The 20398-nt window shown below is 38.2% G+C and overlaps 1 protein-coding gene and 1 pseudogene across 1 annotated transcript in view; one reads left to right on the forward strand and one right to left on the reverse strand.

The window, feature by feature from the left end:
• DDX10 (DEAD-box helicase 10) overlaps positions 1 to 20398 on the reverse strand; it is a 62645-nt gene that overhangs the window by 12225 nt on the left and 30022 nt on the right. Inside the window, exon 9 of the mRNA XM_028514857.2 lies at positions 17555 to 17639. Within this exon, the coding sequence (XP_028370658.2) occupies positions 17555 to 17639 (85 nt within the window). The remainder of the gene's footprint in view (positions 1 to 17554; positions 17640 to 20398) is intronic.
• Positions 9565 to 10478, forward strand: LOC114500900 (annotated as a pseudogene).

A 20398-nucleotide genomic window follows, 5' to 3' on the forward strand; every position in this document is an offset into this window, starting at 1 on the left:
AAGGCTTCCATGTGGCTGGCTACAAAGTCCACCCCTGCTGCTGCAGACACACTGCTGTGTACCGGTGCTGAGTGATATCGCCCACTATTTGCAGCAGGGCAGGAAGTGTTTTGGAGGTGTGCTACTCTGTGCAGTCCTCAGGGAAATGCCAGGGTGGAGCACAGTGTTAGCAAGGTTAATGGATAGTGTCAGATACGGCACCTGCCAGTGTCAGACCAGCCAGGTTAAAGAAAGGGGAAAAAATGGTGCCCGTCAGCACCTGTGACACAAACAAGTTCCAAAAGATCCCTGTCCCTCTGGCACAAACCCTAAAATTAGTCAATGTATCACCTTCACATATGGCCTAGCCGCTTTTCAAACTGCTCCCTCTGTGCCAGAACTTGGAAAGAGCACAACCTGGGTTTCCTACAGCCTCACTGGTTTTCCTGGTTCAGGTCAACCAGGCTAGGGCTCAGACCCTTTGCTCTTCGGGGGCAACAACCTCTGCGGTTGTGATAATCCTCCCACTTGTGAGTCATTGCATGAGGAGTAGGGTAGGTCCTAACTAGGCTTAGTCTCTACCCCTCCTACCCTTTTCAATGTGGCTTTTACTTTATATTTGTAGTTGTAGAAAATCTGTTCTGCTAGTCTTCAGGTGGTTCTCAGAGAGAGTTGTTCTATATGTAGTTGCAGTTTTGGTGTCAATGAGAGGAGGTAAGCTCAGGATCTTCCTACTCCGCCAGCTTGAACTTGAATCCAGAAGCCTTGCTCCTAAATGCCTATTTAGCTTGTCCATGAAAACTCATTTCCTGTGGCTGGTGCACTGCCCCCATAAGAAATGTGCCTCCAGACAGGCTCACCTGAGTCACTGCCCCTAAACAGAATTTCTTAAATAGCTCTCTACCTATAGCAAGGAGACAATTTCTCATTCAAGCCACTAGAACAGCAATTTTCACCTAGTGGGCTATGGTGCACCAGTGTGCCACAAAAATTTTTAAAACATGCAGCACCTGACTATTCAGACAGGGGCACTGACCTCTTTTCCCTTAGACTCACAAATAAAAAGAAAAAAACAACCAACCAACACAACAACCAACACAATAGCAGATGTCCAATGTGAATGAATCAAAATTGTGCCCATATTTTTGTCAGATTGGCAAAAAATATACTTGTGTGTGCTCCAGAATTTTAGCAATTAGTTTATGTATGAGATGTGATGAAAAAGAGTTGAAAATCACCGCACTGGAGTGCTGTAATAAAGTTAGTCATTTGATGAACATGAAACCTAATACATTAATGAAATCTAATCAGTTTTCCAGGAACTTGACTAATAAGAAATGTATCTCTACCCAGGTAAAAAAGTTTGCCTCTAATCCATGTACTTCTTTTCCCTTACCTAATAATATCTTATTTCATGCTGTACATTAGAAATTTCTAAATAAGCAAGCCACAAGGCACCCACAGTTACTTAAGCTTCTTGTGCTATGTGAATACAGATTTCCCTCATACCTTAGTGTCAGCTATTACATCAAGCAGTAAGACACAAAGGAATTGGGTATTTGTAGAAATTTTTTTAAAGATTTTATTTATTTCTTTTTAGAGAGGGAAGGGAGGGAAAAAGAGAGAGAGAGAGAGAGGAACATCAATGTGAGGCTGCTGGGGGCTGTGGCCTGCAACCCAGGTATGTGGCCTGACTGGGAATCCAACCTGCGACACTTTGGTTCACAGCCCTCGCTCAATCCACTGAGCTATGCCAGCCAGGGCAGAAATTTTTTTAAAGACACACAAAGTAATCTCAAAGTACTTTCTTCAGGGTTCATTCCATAAAATAAGAGGGGCAAGTTTTTATAGTTAACCAAATAAACTATTTACTGAGAAACTGTGCCAGGGATAAACCAAAGAACAGGAAGAAAAAGAAGATGAATATCCCTGTCTTCAGTGATCTAACAATACAGGTGACTAGAAAAGACACGCACACACAAAAGCAAGAGATTTAAGAAAAAGCCCCAAAATTCTAAATGAGTGTCAAAGGACAACTACAGGCAATAAATGCCATTAGCTCAGAAGTGAAAAGAGACTACTAGGGTTTAACCAGAGAAAAAAGAAACATAGCAGATGGAATTTGAGGTAAGTCTTGAAAATGGAAAAGGAAAAAGCTAAGGTATCCCAAAGGGGGAGAATGGCATGAACAAAGAAACAGAAACCAGAAAATACAAGGCAAACTGAGAACTAACAATAGGAGAAACTGAAGCCAGTATATACAAGTAAACAGCAGGAGAGATCACTGTAAAAGTATCCTAGAGTCTGGTTTGGGAGAATCCTTGGAAGCCTCTGTAGAGAGAGAATGAATACCACCATATGTAAGCAGAATTTTATCACTGAACACTGGAGGGAAAAACTTGTTGACTTATTCTTCTGCACTATAAAGATGGAAGGGGAATTTTACCCCATATGTTGACTTTGTTCCACTTCTACAGATGAGGTAAAACACCAGTGTAATACCCTGACAGAAGTTAAAAGTGTGTGTGTCTCTTTATCTGTACACAGAGACATAGAAAAGTAAGAAATAAGTCAAAACTGTTAAAAGTTTTAATTCACAAATTTTTAAAAAAATTTAGGGGCCACTATATTCCAAGCACTGAAATAGAGTAATAAAACAGACACACTTCTGGCTGTCACAGAGCTTACATTCTACAACAGACATACATCAAAACAAGTAACAGTAAAATGGTGTATTACAGTAGACATACAGAAAGCTATGAGAATATATAAGGGAGAGTTCTGCTGAATGTAGTCTAGGAGTCAAGAAAACTACTCTAAGGAAATGACCTCTATCTAAGAGCTGAGACCTAAAGAACAACTAGAATTTATCAAATATTATACAGTCAATTTTCCAAAGGGCAAAGGCAGCAGTTGAGAAAGTCAAGTTTTGTCTTCTTTACGCTTATTTGCTTTTTCTTCTAAATGCATGTGTATTGAAGAATAACGCTGAACATATACAGGGTGGGGCAAAGTAGGTTTGCACTTACACTTGTAAGTGCATGAAACACAGTTTATTCTTCTATTATTATTTATTATGATATTACTTTTCCACATAAACAACTGTAAACCTACTTTTGTCCCATCCTGTATTTACTCCTTTTACTAAGTAGACTTCATAACTGAAAGTCTAGTAGCAAATGCCTTCCTCATTGTATTTCAGTACAGACTAGTATGACTAAATGTTTCATCTTCATTTCCTATGAAGAAATATGAATTTAAGGTATCCCCCTAAGCACTGTCAATGTTTCATCTTCATTTCCTATGAAGAAATATGAATTTAAGGCATCCCCCTAAGCACTGTCGGACTAAACTAACTGTGAAGGCGGAGATTATTAATATATGAAGTAGTGAGGCAACAGCCTGAACAGACAAGATATCTAAGAGACATCACAATTTCTGAGGCTCCAAGATTTCACCAGGAACCGGTTCAGCATCAAAGAGGACAGAGATCGGGTAATACAGACCACTATGCAGTACATTTACTAAAATGCACTCAAGGCACCTAAAATTGAGGTGAAATCAGTAAGAACACTTATTTTGTGTGGCCCAAAGAACAATCAGGAAGGAGGGAGATCAGTGGATTAAAGATAAGCAACACTTTTAACACCTTACATCCAAATTCAGAGATGGAGAGAAAATAAATAGTCCCCCACTCTACATAGGACCAGAACTGTGGCAAAAGAGTGAAGAGAAAGCCCTGGGATATTAAAGAGGCATCCACTCAAGGTCTCTGATCTTCAGACTGACTCATTAAGCTGGAATAATAAGTCTAATAGTCTATATCTACCTTATCTACCCATTTATGCTCCCAGGAAGAATCTGGGAGAATGAGTCATTATTTAAGTCACAAGAGGGTCATATCCAAACCTTTTAAAACTATAGCTAACAGAACACTCATGCACACACACAGAGGCTATATGAGGTTAAAACAGACCACAATACTGAAATTTAGAAAAGATTCCCAAAGGAAAATGGGGAAAAAATGTCCAAATGAACTGCACAAGGCAAGTATCTAATAAAAAGACCACTAGCCATTTTATTTATTTTATATCACACACAGCTTTTCCCAGAAACAATGAAGCACAAATTATCTCCCACACACCAACACTCGGTAAGCTTCTATTTCAAAAATAAAAGCCCTTTTAAAAAAGAAGGCATAAGTACATTTCACTTTTTTTTAATGCTTACAAGAACTGTTTATTTACCCATGAGCTAGCTTTTAGATTTCAAAAGCAATATCCAAAGCCCAAGGCTTAGTATATGTACAAAGAGAAATAAATGTACTTTATATGACCTACATTTTAAAACTCCATATATTTAGAGAAATTATTTTAAGAAACATTCTAGGCACCATATAAAAAGCCCAGAATCTGAAACAACAAAAATCACATCCTCACCATCAGTATTAATACCTTGTTACATTTACATAGCTTTTTAGAATTTACACAGAGCTTCATTTTATATTAATTTGCCAAACTTAAAAGCATCCAAACAATGGAGAAAACAAATGAAAAACAAAGTTCCGGAAAGTTCAAGAAGAGGGAGTGAGATGTTATAGGGGAACTGATCACTACGTGTCAGAGACTTTTAATTTCCAATTCATTGCTTTTTTTCAACTATACCAGGATTCCCTCCAGAAAGAAGGATCCTCAACAGAATGATCATAATCGTCTGTTATCAGGAAACCTGCCTCTACATCCTAGTATTTCTTGCTAAAATAGGAGACCCAGTCCTTTGGCTTTTGGAGCCCAATAATAATTCTTACATTTGAAATCCTCCAAACAAACTATGACCAGAGGAATGAGAAAAAGCCTTGCCATTCTGGCAACAGTTTGCCATCTACCCAAGGACTACTAATCCTCAACTACAATTCAGATTCCGCAAAACTCCATTCTAGCTGAATCTTTAAGTGCCCTTTAACTTCGCTCATTCATACCTCTATTGCTGTAGCATGATCTGGCAGTGTTCACAACTGCCAAGCCACCCTCAGTTCTCCAAGCTTGATTCTCCAGGTTACAAATTATAAAAGAGTATATTGAAAATAATTCCATTTTTGTAATTTTTTTTAAATGCACAAACATATTGCACATGAAAAAAACTCTAGGTGGTGGGATCTGGGTATTTGTTTTGCCATTTTCTAAAGTGTGCATAGTGAATAAGCATTACTTTTATAATTAAAAGTTATTTTAAAAAATAAGTAAAAAACTTTATATGCTTTTAATAATCTATATCGTTTTTATCCTTCCTACTTCATTAACACATCCTAGTACTACCAATATTAGTGTATTTCCTTAGTCTGACCATTATCTTTGAAGACATGTACAAATTAGCCTTCCATACCTAACATATATACCATTTATACCTAAAATCTCATCATTAAATATCTGATGCATACACAAATGTAAACAAACCACAAGGAGTTGCATTACTACAGTGAATTTTAGCCAGTATGTCACAAGAATTTTTAAAACATACTTGACTATTTAACCAGAGGCACTGACCTCTTTTCCCTTAGATTGACAAATAAAAAAATGACAACAGCCAACACAACAATAGCCATCCAGTGTGAATGAATCAAAATTATACCTATTTTCTTATCAGATCAGAAAAAAAACACATTTTTTTCTGTGTGTCACAGAATTTTAGTAATTAATTTATGTGTGCCATGAGGTGAAAAAGGTTGAAAATAGCTTCATTAGTAGATAAAATACTGGATTTAGGATTAAAAGAACTAATTTCAAATCCTAGTTATACTATTTATAACCTTGGATAATGAGTTATTTTATCACTATATATTGTTGAGAACTGCCCTGCCTGGTTTCAGGAGCTGTAACCCCCCCCCATAGCTGAGGCTGAGTGAGTGACCTTCGGACCATAAGCCACTAAGGAGACAGAGCTTATCTACCTGGCAGGGGCACCACCTCTGCTCCTTTCACTTCACCTTGCCTGGCCACCAATGCTTGATCAGTTAGCCAATGACGGGTAAGATTCCTCAAGGGAGGGACAACCTAAGAAAGACACAATCATGGGGGGCCCCCAGGGAAGGACTTGGGGGCTACAGAAAAGGGTTGATGGACCCTCCTCCCTTGGCTTTGACATAGCCTGAGTCCTCATTTTGTCTAAAAGAAGTCTCCTAATCTCTTGGCTGCCTTACTTCCCCTGCCTGGCTTAAACCTGAAACAATGCCTTAAACCTGAAACAATGCTGGTGGTGGGTGCAGCCCTGTGCTGGAAAGGGCGGGTCCCCCATGGTGATCAGGCCTAAGAAAGAGTATGTAAAAGCCTGTGAAACGTGCTTTGTTTAGAATGCTCTCAATTAAATGATAGGGGTCCAAGTAGGAAGTGAGCTTGTTCCCCAAAGTTTTATGGCCCTTTAGCTATCTGACCCTGACTCAAAATAGGCCCTCAGAGTTCTTTGTATGTTATCTATTATTTGATCATTACTGCCTGATGATTAATGAGCTTTGCATATACACCCTGTATTCCTACGCAAATTGAATCCAATAAAAGCCTCTCAAGGCAAGGGTCAGCGTTCTCCCCTTGAGAGAGAAGTCTTGACTTCCAGACAAGATGGAGGCATAGGTGGACGCACTGTACCTCCACACAACAACCAAGATTGGAACAACAACAATTTAGAGTCAGAATAACACCCAGAACTGACAGAAAATTTATCTGAATGGAAGTGGGACAGCCAAGAAGCTGAAATAGACCCATTCATCCAGACCAGTAGGAAGGGCAGAGACAAGCAGCCAGGCGCAGTGGGCATGGGTGAGGCAGGGAGAACAGGGAGAATTGGGAGCATAAGGCAAACAGGAGCACGTAAGGCATCTGGGGCGTGCAAGATCACAGCGGGTGGACCCTGAGTACACAAGCGGCAGCCGGCAGACCCAGTGAGGTGGCGAGTGTGGAGCAGGGCAGAGCGCGCAACCCAGGATCCGAGGGAAGGGACTGAGGTCCTACAAAGAACGGAACTACCACCATTGTTCTCTCCCGACCCCGCCCTCACATACAATGTCACAATCTAGCAACTGGGGTGCCCAGCCCTGGTGAACACCTAAGGCTCCACTCCTTACCGTAACAAGAGTGACCAGCCCCCCCCCCCCAAAAAAAAGAGAGAGAGAGAGAGAGAGAGATGGCCGAAACAGAAGAATAAATCAGTGCCCCAGAACTTATCCTTTTGAGCGACCAAGAAATAGGTAACCTATCAGATGTACAGTTCAAAACACTGGTGATCAGGAAGCTCACAAAATTGGTTGATTCTGGTCGCAAATTAGATGAAAAAATGCAGGTTACCATAAAAGAAATGAAGGAAAATGAACAGGAAACCAATAGTGATGGGAAGGAAACTGGGACTCAAAACAATAGAGTGGACCAGAAGGAAGAAAGAAACAACCAAACAGTAAAGAATGGAGAAATAAGAATTCAAAGAAACGAGGAGAAGCTTAGGAACCTCCAGAACATCTTTAAATGTTCCAACATCTGAATTACAGGGGTACCAGAAGGGGAAGAGGAAGATCAACAAGTGGAAAACTTATTTGAACAAATAATAAAGGAGAACTTTCCCATTCTGGCAAAGGAAATAGGCTTCCAAGAAATCCAGGAAGCTCAGAGAGTCCCAAAGAAGTTGGACCCAAGAAGAAACACACCAAGGCACATCATAATTACATTAGCCAAGGTAAAAATAAAGGAGAGAATCCTAGAAGCAGCAAGAGATAAGGAGACAGTAACCTACAAAGGAGTTCCCATAAGACTGTCAGCTGACTTCTCAAAAGAGACCTTACAGGCAAGAAGGGGCTGGAAAGAAGTATTCCAAGTCAGGAAAGACAAGGACCTATATCCCAGATTACTCTTTCCAGCAAAGCTATCATTTAGAATGGAAGGGCAGATAAAGTGCTTCTCAGATAAGGTCAAGTTAAAGGAGTTCATCATCACCAAGCCCTTATTTTATGAAATGTTAAAGGGACTTATCTAAGAAAAGAAGATTTAAAAAAAAAAATGTATAGTAAAAGGACAGCAAACTCACAATTATTAACAACCACACCTAAAGCAAAACCAAAACAAACTAAGCAAACAACTAGAACAGGAACAGAACCACAGAAATGGAGATCATATGGAGGGTTAGCAACAGGGGAGTGGGAGGAGGAGAGAGGGGGGAAAAGGTACAGAGAATAAGTAGCATAGATTGTAGGTAGGAAATAGACAGGGGGAGGGTAAGAATAGTATGAGAAATGTAGAAGCTGAAGAGCTTACAAGTATGACACATGGACATGTGCTAAAGGGGGGGAAGTGGGTGGGAGAGGGTGTACGGGGTAAAGGGGAGAGAAGGAGGGAAATGGGACAACTGTAATAGCATAATCAATAAAATACATTTAAAAAAAAGTCGTCTCACCATCCCTATTTCTCCATAGGACTAGGAAGTCCCTGTGAATTTATTTCATCTCATCCATAACACCACGGACACTGAAGGCCGGTGTCCACATCAACATATCGCATTTTTATTTATAAGTTATACAATTTTAAATTATATAATCTAAGTCCTTAAGGATCTAAAATTCTATTCCTGCAACTACTAGTACACTAGTCACCGTTCACAATACAAGTCTGATCAAGAGGAAGAAAAATGGAGACAACTGTTGGTCACATTCTGTATTCCACAGCTCTTCTTTTCTCCCCTCCCTGTTTCTCCTGTTGTCCCTGTGTCTCAGCCTTACCCATGGCAAACAGCCCCAAGAGTTCCTGCCACTGTGGGAGAGCAGTGCAGTCAGCCATGTAGACAGACATTCAGAGGAATCAGAGCCCAGCTGTTCTGTTCTTCTGGAACATGGTACAAAGGAACACTTATTCCAGGAAAAAGTGTATCTCTGACTCACAGAATATCTAAAGACTCTACACTAGGTTTAAGAAAGAAAAAGACAAGAAAATACATCTGCAGCCAAAGATCTTGGAAACATACACAAGTATACTGCAATAGGCTCAACAGTTTGACGAATGAAGTTTATCATCAAATAATTGGAATGAAACCAAACTGGCTAGCATAATTATATGGAAAGCTTCTAGAAAACTGATTAAGAACAGAGATTTATGGTGTTCCCAGGGAAAAAGTGGAAATCATTAAAGAAAACTGACTTTCCCCAGAAAAAAATTTTTTGAGATTTAAGTTTTTAATAGATTTCAAACAAAAAGAAACCCATTTTAAAGTAGTACTGATACCAACTAAAATTACACTTTTAGGATACTGAGTTAGCTACAATTAACCCCATTTTACAGGAGGAGAAACTGAGACTTAAAGAGATTAATAACTTTTCCAAGGTTACCTAGCCATCAGATGACAGAACCAAACCCAAGTTTCTGGACTTTTGACAGTTGTCTGATCAACTATGGGGTATGTCTCTCTTAGGTCCAAATAAAGAAGAAAAAAATGCATATATTCTAATGCATGATCATGAATGACAGCAAATTAAAGTGACCTACCTTACTTCTCCAAGTGCCTGACTTTCATGCAATCTAAAACCCCTGCATGGGAGGAGCAGGACTTAGGGTCCAGATGGAGGAGTATGCATAACAGCCCTGCCTCTGGCAAACTGTGAATGACTGTGGTGGGCACCATAGGTGGTATTGTCTTTCAAGCAATAAAAAGTTTTCGCTATTCTCCAGTGGAAGTAAATCACAGACTACTAGGGACACTGACAGCTATAGAACCAGGGCTCTGCAGTTGGAAGGTAGCTTTGCAGTCTGGGGACGTGTTTTCCATGATCAACTGCAGTATGGCTTGAGTCAGGGGGAAGGAGGACCTCTGGAACTCTATCACGAGTGGAGCCTTAACAGGAACCATCCTGACAAGAAATGGACTAGTGGCCATGGCTGGGTCAGCCACGAAGGGTGGCATTCTTCTAGCTTTAATTGAAGGAGCGAGAAGATTTATTCTAGCTTTATTCTAGATTTAATTGAAGGTTTGCCTCTGTACAATTTCCCAATGGTCTTCAGTTTGCTGAAGGCCTCTCCCACTTGCCTTCCGTCCAGTTACCATTTTCACCTTTTGGAGACTATCAGCAGTATCAGAAGACTACTCTAACAGAGTGAGCTAGAGTTCAAGAAAGGCTCTCAAAACATTAAGTTGCAGACTGTTTTTAAAACTAGAGTTGAGACAACTATGGCCAAATAGGCTACAAAGAGACATTTGACACTATTTTCTAAAGGAACATTGGGGGTGGGGTTTAAAAGATAATCCATTTATTTATTCACTCATGGACTGCATTTGTGATCACAGTAAGTGACTAATATGTTTAAAAGAAAATATGTTAAGTGCTAAGGAGATGAAGGACCACAGGGTAAACAACAGTAAGACTGGCCATCATCTCCTGGGAGACTTCTGTATGGTTTTGTGTTCTGCTAGTCAAACAATAAAGATTCCTAGACTCCTGGAACTTGCTCCTTTTAAAATTAATAATAATAATAATAATAATACAAAGTAACAAACAACAAGTGTTGGAGAGGTTGCGGAGAAAAAGGGACCCTAGTACACTGTTGGTGGGACTGCAGACTGGTGCAGCCACTGTGGAAAACAGTATGGAATTTCCTCGGAAAACTAAAAATGGAACTGCCTTTTGACCCAGCAATTCCACTGCTGGGATTATACCCTAAGAATCCTGAAACACCAGTTAAAAAGTACCCCAATGTTCATAGAAGCACAATTTACAATAGCCAAGTGTTGGAAGCAATCTAGGTGCCCATCAGTAAATGAATGGATCAAAAAACGATGGTACATTTATACAATGGAACTCTATGCAGCAGAAAGAAAGAAGGAGCTCCTACCCTTTGCAACAGCATGGATGGAACTGGAAAGCATTATGCTGAGTGAAATAAGCCAGGCAGTGAAAGACAAACACCATATGATCTCACCTTTAATAGGAACCTAATCAACAAATCAAAGAAACAAGCAAATCATAAAGACACTGAAATAGAGAACAGGCTGACAGTGTTCAGAGGGAAGAGGAGAGGGGATTTCAAGGGAATTTCAGGGGAATTTCCGGGGAAAAGGGGAAGGGTTACAGGAACAAGTATAAAGGACACACGGACAAAAACTAGGGGCGGGTGGAAATGGGAGGGAGGTGGGGAGGGCTGGGTGGGTGGGCTGGGATGGGAGTAAAAGATAGAAAATTGTACTTGAACAACAATTAAAATAAAATTTAAAAAATAAAAATTAAAAAAAATAATAATAATAATATTTTTTAAATACCAGATGCTTTGGGCATGCTGGCAAGGACATGAATTATAGAGTCAGAAAGACGGAAGTATAATCCCAGCCTTGGTACTTCCTGAATCAGCTTGGACATAGTAAAGGTTAAATGAGTTTGTTTATTTATTCACTCCGATATTTATTGAGTGTTAAGAAGTAGCTAAGCTACAATTCAAGCATTCCCTGTGTGGGTACAGGAGAAGTGACAAGTCTTCCTCGCTTAAAAAAATAAAAAGCAATAGTCAAATCTCTTCATGAGCATACTAGTGACAGGCCTCCTTGAGGACAAACACTGAAAATTTGCTAGTGCGAGGGTCCTCACTTTGAGATATTGTTAACAGGATGCATCAGGTTTATTTACAGTCTATGGATTCAGGAGGTAGGTCACCACAGTCAGCCTCATAATTGAGTCTACCAATGGCCCATCTGTGTGAGTGATAAGCCACACACACCACTCACAGACTTTGAGGTTAGTCTGGGCCAGAGCACACCTGGAAGTGCAAGAATATAACCCAGTGCGACTGTGTTGAAAGTCCCAGACATTTCCTGCCTCACATATACCTTGTGATTATTACCTTTTTCCTTGAAATTATTAAAGTTTGATATGAGGTGTATTAGGCAGTTTCTAAAATGACTACCAATAATTCAGGCCTTCTTGTATTCACACTCTTGTAGTCATCCCCTACACAATGAATTGTGCTAATTTGTGTATCCACTAGGATACTGCAGATAAGATGGAGTGTGACTTCTGAGTCTAGGTCATAAAATACATTGCATCTTCCATCTTACTCTCATTTCCCCTCTCATTTGCTCTCTCTGATGAGGCCAGCTGCCATGCCGTGACAAGCCCTAAAAAGAGGACAACCACATAGAAAGGAACTGAAAGGCACCTCTGAGCAACAGTCAGTGAGGAAAGCAATGCTAGCAACAAGCATGTGAGTGAGCTTGGAAAAGGGTCCACATCCAGTTGAATCACAAAGTGCTGTGTGACACCCTGACTATAGTGTGTGCGCGCACACACACACACACACACACACACAAAATATACACTAAACTAAGTTTTAAAAGATTAAGAATATATCACTGGCCAGTAGCCAGAGACCCAGATGACCCACCGAAACTGTAATATACAGTCTTTCAAGCCACTAAATTGTGGGATAATGTGTAAAATTGAAATAGTTAATTAATATACTGGATAAGATCTCTAATTCATGCATCTGATTTGAAAAACTAATTGTGTTATCTCAAATGTCTACTCTCAGCCAGACCCAGTTCTAAGCACTCAAGGTACCTCAATTAAGTAGACAACCTTCCTTGCCTCTATGAAGCTTACCTTCTAGGAAAGAGAATGAAAAGCAAACAATAAATATAAAAGCAAATGCCCTAGTATATTTAAAGGTGTGAAGCGCTATGAAAAAATATACACAGCAAAGTAAGGAGGAGTGGTTGGGGCAAGGTAAGAAAGACAGCCATGTGGATACTTAAAAAAAAGCATTCCAGAAGAAACAAATAAAATGAAGGCCCTAACACAAAAAACATGCCTGGTGTGTAAGAGAAACAGTAAGACCAGTGTGGAGTAGAGCAAACAAACAGAGAATAATAGGAAACAGGGTTGTGTGGTTGGCCAGGCAGGGAGGCAGTGGTGGATGCACAGTATAAGCAAGAAGGTCTTCATCTTTTACTCTGAGTGAGATGGGAAGCCACCAGAGGAGTAACATGATTTTACTTGCTTTTTCAAAGGATCACTCTACCTGCTCTGTTGAGGGCAGCAGGAAGTGCCCTGGAAATAACACACTCCTAAGAAATATCTTTTACCCACCTCAACAGCTAGATTGGTCATATTCTATTCCAGCTCCTCAATGCTTCTTGATGCAAAATAAAGAACTCATTTTCCCTTTTTTTAAGCTTTAAATTCTACATACTAACAAACAAAGGCAGAAGCACCAGCCTCTATACAAGAGAAATGGACTTCAGATAGACTCTTCATAAGTCTACGCTAAAGGAATGAAAAAAGTAAGAATGTTCACTAGCAAAGATTGTTCCTACCTTAAATCTAAGATACACATAGTAAGCTTCAGTAAATTAATACTCCTGGAAATTGTTTTTTCACTTTTATTATTTTAATTTACAAACCAATTAAAGACATTTAAATTTTTTTCCTCATTATCTATTCTATAAAGTACCAGTATTTTCCACAAAACAGGCATCATAAACTCTTCGCAAGTTATCACATTAGAAATGTAAACCACTTTCCATCTGCATATTTGCTGTTGTTGATCCAAACTGCTGTGAGTGTGCAATGAAAAGAACTGTCCTCTGCTGTCCCCTAGCGGAATCACTTAAATCACTCTAAAACACAATCAGATCCACAAAATGCAGCCAAGGTAAGTAAGGTGCAGCTGGAATGAATATCCCTGGACTTTACCACTACTCTGGAAAACAAAACAATTATATAGATTCCCATCTTTCATATATCAACTCCCAATACAAACATTTACATGAAGATCTACCTTCTACCCACAGGCCCCCCACCCCACAACACTCCCCAAATGAAAGCATTTGAAAAATTAGGAGTATCTGATGTGTACCTACTTTCTATTCAAAAATTGTTATTTTCAAACTGGGCATTTTTATAAGAAGTGGAAGAGCTTGATTTTGTGAGTACCAAAAATTGCAAGCCCTAAAGAAAATCATTTTTAAGTGGTAAACGTATCACAGAATACAGGTTTATAAAACCAGATTTGGATCCCTTGCCTTATTTGTCTCTAAAGATCACTACATTTAAAAAGATATATATATATATATATAGATGATTACGGAAAATAGAGGGAAATTTTTCTCAATTGTTAAATATCATAAGAACATTAGACAGGTGAATAAATTAAAATAAAGTAAGTAGTTCAAGGCAACAAGTAAATGAATCACCCTTTATTTTCACTTAGCTAAAACACAGAAAAAAAAAAACTATTTCCTCAAACCTTACCTATTTTGCCACAAAGCACTGAATTCATTTCTCTATATTCATATATCATAGTTCAATTCCAAAAGCAAACACTACCTGGCAACCTGGTTTTAATTACAGCATATGGAAAGGATTTTAATTAGTTTCAAATTTTAATTTAGCCTTTATTCAATTCAATTATCCAGGCTCATGGCCCACAAAACTTTCTAATTACCTCTAAACCCATTAATGGCAACTTTTAAAACTGCAATTTAGTCATTTCTTACTAAATTGCCAAAGGAAAAAAATACACATTACATATCCTAAACCATTCCATTCACTATACATCTGAAAGTGTCAATTCAAAGTATTTTTAATTGGTTATGAAGGCTCAAACAAGCTTGTAATTTAAAAATTACTGGCCACATAAGAAATTGCATTACGAGAGTTTTTCAAATTAGTATTCTCTCTCTTAAAACACAATCTTGATGCTGTTCTACCTCCTCATCTCCAGTCACGAAAACCAATTTCATGTTCACCATGGCATGTTCAACTACATAACCTATTTTAAAAAAATTTTTTTAAAGATTTTATTTATTTATTTTTAGAGAGGGAGACAGAGAGAGAGAAACATCAATGTGCGGTTGCTGGGGGTCATGGCCTGCAACCCAGGTATGTACCCTGACTGGGAATCAAACCTGCGACACTTTGGTTCACAGCCCGCGCTCAATCCACTGAGCTACACCAGCCAGGGGTCTTTTTTAAAATTTTTTACCCTTACCCCAGGACATTTGTTGATTGCTTTTAAAGAGAGGAAGGAAGGCAGAGAGACAAACATCAATGTGAGAGAAAAGTATAGATCAGGATCGGAGATCAAGGATCAACCCTGCAACCTAGGTATTTCCCCTGACCAGGAATCAAACCTGCAACCTTTCAGTTATGGGACAACACTCCAACCAACTGAGCCATACCAGCCAGGGCTCAACTACATTTTTAACAATATCTCCAAGAAACAAAAACCCTGAAATATTTGCCCTTCATGGACATTTTCCTGAAACACTAAGATGTTCAATACTCTTCATACAGGAATAATAATTTTAAATACTGCTAAAAGTATTCTATAAAGGAATCAGTTTTCCTGTCCATGTCAACACCAATGGCACATCTAAACACCTGTATGCCCCTGGTCCAATATGCCAGTGAGAGACTAGATACAACTTTATCTACCTAGAGGCCCATGGGCCCACAATATGGACATGGGTACCTGTACAAATTCACACATATTACACATTTGTTGAGGAGAATTAAACAATGGGAAAACATTCATTCCAACAACCACAACTAAAAACTTCTGAATTTTAAAAAAACAAACTTCTGAATATCTCACTATGAAAGATAATCTGAACATGTATCCAAGATATCAAAGACCACTGAGACACCATGTGCCTTCTTATAAAATGGAAAACAAGGCTACTATTCTACCTAGGTCTCATTTACTTAGATAATTAAAATCAAAATGTCATCATTCTAAAGGCAAGTTTATCTGAATGCAGAAAGACATCATACACAGAAGGCAGTTCTGACCCTGTTGCTTATTCAAATTATATAACTGCAATAAAAAAACCTTACTTTTTAACCCTCTAGTACATATATCCTATTTTTAAAAGCTTTATCCTTGACTATTGTGCTATTCTCTCTTCTCATGTTGGTCTAAAGAAAAGTATTTATGTGAGTACACTTTTATTATAGCCCACGTTTAACAGCCCATGGGCTAACAGTGAATCAATTAAAAAATGCTTAAATATTCAAACATTTTATGATAATTAGAAAACAAAGAGAAAGAAAGAGCTCTACCTTCTTAGGCTCTAGAAGGATATGAAAAACCTTCACTTAAGCTCAAACAAACAAGAAGAGAATTCACCAGACACAAACAAAAAGGAAAAAATTTCTTTAAGGCCATCTGAGAACTGTGGACACAAAGATTTAAAAGAACTAAACACCAAAGGGACTTCATAGATAAATAAGGGATAGAGGGCATTTGGGCCACCTGCCAAAAGAGATGCGGGCAAACGGAAGAGCAAACCTCATTGAGAATGAGTCTCTGGTTGGATAGGGATTCAAATCTGGGGTCTAAAAAGCCTGCCATCCTGGGAAATCATTAAACAAAAGTTGGTGGTTTAAAAATCTGAAGTAACTGTTGTTCCAGTTAGTGTGTCTTCCATCATTAACATCAGTGTTTCACTGACATCCCTATTATAAGTAGTCATACAGTTTTGATGAGAAAGAAAGTAGTATCAAAATGGAAAACCAAAGTAATAGTCCATCTATGGCTAATCATAATTCATCGTAACCCTATTGTGGTTATTATTTAGGCTGTTTTCAATTCTTTTAACCACTGCAAATATCAGAAAAAGGAACATCTTCACTGAAACTTTTTCTATCTCTTTATTTTCTTAAGATCAATTTCTGGATGTGGAGTTACTTCTAAGACTTTTGATAAGAATTATAAAATGCTATCCACCAGAAAGATGCTATCCACCAGAAAGATGCTAACCATTTACAATTCTACCAGCAGTATACATCTTCCAACTTCACTGCAACCTCAATAACAATGACATTTGTTATTCTTTTTATTCACTCAGATGCCTTTCTATGCCACTTACTCCCAAATGATTGAAACTTTGCTATACTCTTTTCCAGATAGTTTCCCCACAGCCTGCTGGCATATATAGGGTGCTTTTATAGAATAGGATGTGGGGACATATAAAGAAAAGAAAGTATTTCACAGTAGGCTCCAGCAACGTCTCTAATTTCCACACTAGAAAAAAAAGAAAAGAAAGGGAAAAAAGGAAGAGAGAAACCTGCAATTCAAAACCACCTTCCCTCTTAGAGCCCACACCACAAAAGGTAAGACTACAGATCTAGAGTAGAAAAGTCAGACTGACTGGATTCAAACCCTGGCTCTGTGGATCTTCAAACAACTTTTTAACTACTCAAAGACTCAGTTTCTGTATCTGAAAATAGGTATTGAATATACATCCTATACTTCACTGATGGGTCATCAGTATTCAGTGAGATGATGTTCAGTAAGCAATTCTTGTAAAAAGCCTAGTAAGTAAGGAAAGTTAGAACAAAAAAAACTAAAGTAATACTTTCATGGTTTTTTCTCAGCAGTAACCATCAAATCTCAGCCTGAATGACTTACAACAGCTGACCAGCTACTCTCAAACTACACCACAAAAATGTCGAACCAGTACTCTCTTACCTGAATTCCTCCATTCTTTGTCTGGAGTTCTAGAAACATATTTTTTTTATTCATATAGCACCACAAGCAAAGAAATGGGGAAGCATACCTACCTGGCAGTTCTACCTGCTCGATGAATATATGTGTTGGCATCTTCTGGACAATCAAACTGAAGAACCCAATTCACAGCTGGGAAATCTGTAAGGAAGGAATGTCAAGTTAGCAAATCAGTTTCAAGATCTGCCCTGCTGCACCATTTTTATTTTACAATATTGCTTGCCAGGACTTTCTGTCACATCAAACTGATAGATAACATCTGCGAACTCTATTAAAAATAAAGTTAATTGCATGAACCAGAGATAATAGACAATTCTTTGAAAAAGTGAGCCAAAATTAATAAGTGTTTGAATATGAAGATTATTTCTTATCTGACATGGCAGTGGCACACAGCTTTGTGTTAGACAAATAATGAAATATCCTGACATTAAATAACCTAAAAGAACCACTTCTCATGGGCTCCTGCTGAACTTATATAAAACTGGTTTCTAAATTTAAATAAAGGTTTGCTCTTCTTGCTATTCCAATCTCCATTCAAATTAAGCCCCTCTCCCAATTTCCTAGCAAAACCTGCTGTGAGGTTTTCAGATCACTTTCCATCTTAGAAAAAGGACTGAGCTCTTTAAAAAAAAAAGATGGGAGTGGCAAGACAGTTAGAAAGGTGAAAAAGGGAGAGCTTTAGATAATTTCTAAACCTGATAAATTAGGAAATGGCAGGATAAGATTACTGAGAAATATAAAAAACTAAATACCAAAAGAAGAAATAGCAGATTTAAGTAGTTGCTTTTGAAGAGTAAGGAGGAATAAAGGACTGCTTTGTCTCATAACTCATTTTTACCTATATGCATATGTTGCTTATTAAAAAAATAAAATAATTGAGAAAAATTTAAGAATAAAATAAAGTTTAAAAAAGATGCTGGTATATTCTAAAGAAACTCAAACATTTACATAAGACTAAGGCTTCAGAATACCCAGTGCACATTTTTGGATTAAAAAGACAATCTCGAATATCCTTTATTCCAGGGATGAATATATAAATTCATGCTATGCCCTGGCCAGGTGGCTCAGTAAATTGAAGTATAATCCCATACACCAAAGGTTGTGGGTTTGAACCCCAGTCAAGGTGTGTATGGGAAGCAACCGATCAATGTTTCTTTCTTTCCTTCCTTCCTTTTCTTCTTTCCCTCCTTCCTTTCTTTCTCTCTAAATCTCTCCCCCTCCTGCCTAAAAAATCAACAAATATATCCTCAGGTGAGGATTTTAAAATGAATAAATTCATGCTATCACACACTCTACAAAATACATTGTACCTTTATACATCAACCTGGAAAGACTTCAAAAGCAAGTCATAGACTAACGCATAATATCATTTATGTAAACTTCTTTAACATCCAAGAAATTACTATATATTGCTTATGAATATAATCATATAAACTTTCAAAAACAAACTAGAACAAATGTTCTTATTTTTTGTGCCATAGTTGAAGCCTATAAACCCTTTTAATTTTTTATTTTTTTATTTTATTTATTTATTTTTAGAGCAAGGGGATGAGAGGGAGAAAAAAAAAAGGAGAGAAACATCAATATAAGGGAGAAACATCAATTGGATGCCTCTTGGCACACATCCCAACTGGGGACCAAACCTGCAACCCAAGTACGCACCCTAACCAGGAATCAAATCGGGAGCCTTTCACTTTGTAGAACGCCGCCCAACCAACTGAGCCACATGGGTCAGAGCTGACCCTTTTTTAAATGAAGTACCATATTTTCAGACTATCAGATGAACCCCCCCAAATCTGGGAGGACTAATAGTTGTTAATGAAGCTGTTAAGTTCTGTTTACATTTACATTGGTGAAATATTATGTTATTTATATTAAGTATTTTACCATATTTTTTACTTCAAAAGTTTTTTCCCTATTTTCCTCCTCTAAAACCTACGCGTGTCTTATGGTCCGAAAAATACGGTAAAACATACAGGACTACAATAGGAAAATTATAATGAAATATAACATTTGTATTAAAATGTTGATAATTATATACATGCTTGTTTACTAACACATTAAATAACCTAGTCGTGGGTCTGATAATCACCACAGTATCAAAATAGTACAGGGTAAACAATATTCCAAAACATCTGCAAAAGCTATAATATAAAATTATTTCAACCTACAATTCTATTCCCATCCCAACCATCATTCAAGAATGAGACACAAATACACAATAACTCAAAAACTTTACCTGCCATGCAACCTTTCTCAAGAAGTTATTAGAGAATGAAATTTTTTTAAAAAGAATAATTCAAGAAAGATCTGGAAACAGAAGTCCCAGGATGACAAATGTGCATCAGGCTTATGGAGCAACCAGTCTAGATTAGAGCTGGAGACAGAAGACTCCCAGAAGAGGTAGTCTCAAGAGAAAAAGAACCAGACTGTTGCCCTGGCTGGTGTGGCTCAGTGGACTGAGCACAGACTGAGAACAGGGTGTCGCTGGTTCAATTCCCAGTCAGGGCACATGCCTAGATTGCAGGCCAGGTCCCCAGTGGGGGCCACATGAGAGGCAACCACACATTGATGTTTCTCTCCCTGTCTTTCTCCCTCCTTTCCCCTATCTCTAAAAATAAATAAATGAAATCTTAAAAAAAAAAGAACCAGACTTTTTTTGAACTGTTAAGACAGCTAGGCAGGTGACATCCGCTACAACATTTGAGAACCACTGGAATTGGAAAACAAAACTAAGCAAATTTTAATTATTAATTCAAAGAAAAAATACTAAAGAAAGTACAAAAAAGGAGATAATCACAGAACACTACTTCACTTAGCAAATAATTACACAGTCAAAACAATGTAAATGCAAAATGTTGATTCTACCAAGTCATGATCTAACATAGCCTACAGAGCTT

This window comes from Phyllostomus discolor, chromosome 6, assembly GCF_004126475.2.
Source record: "Phyllostomus discolor isolate MPI-MPIP mPhyDis1 chromosome 6, mPhyDis1.pri.v3, whole genome shotgun sequence".
In the NCBI taxonomy this organism is placed as follows: Eukaryota; Metazoa; Chordata; class Mammalia; order Chiroptera; family Phyllostomidae; genus Phyllostomus; species Phyllostomus discolor.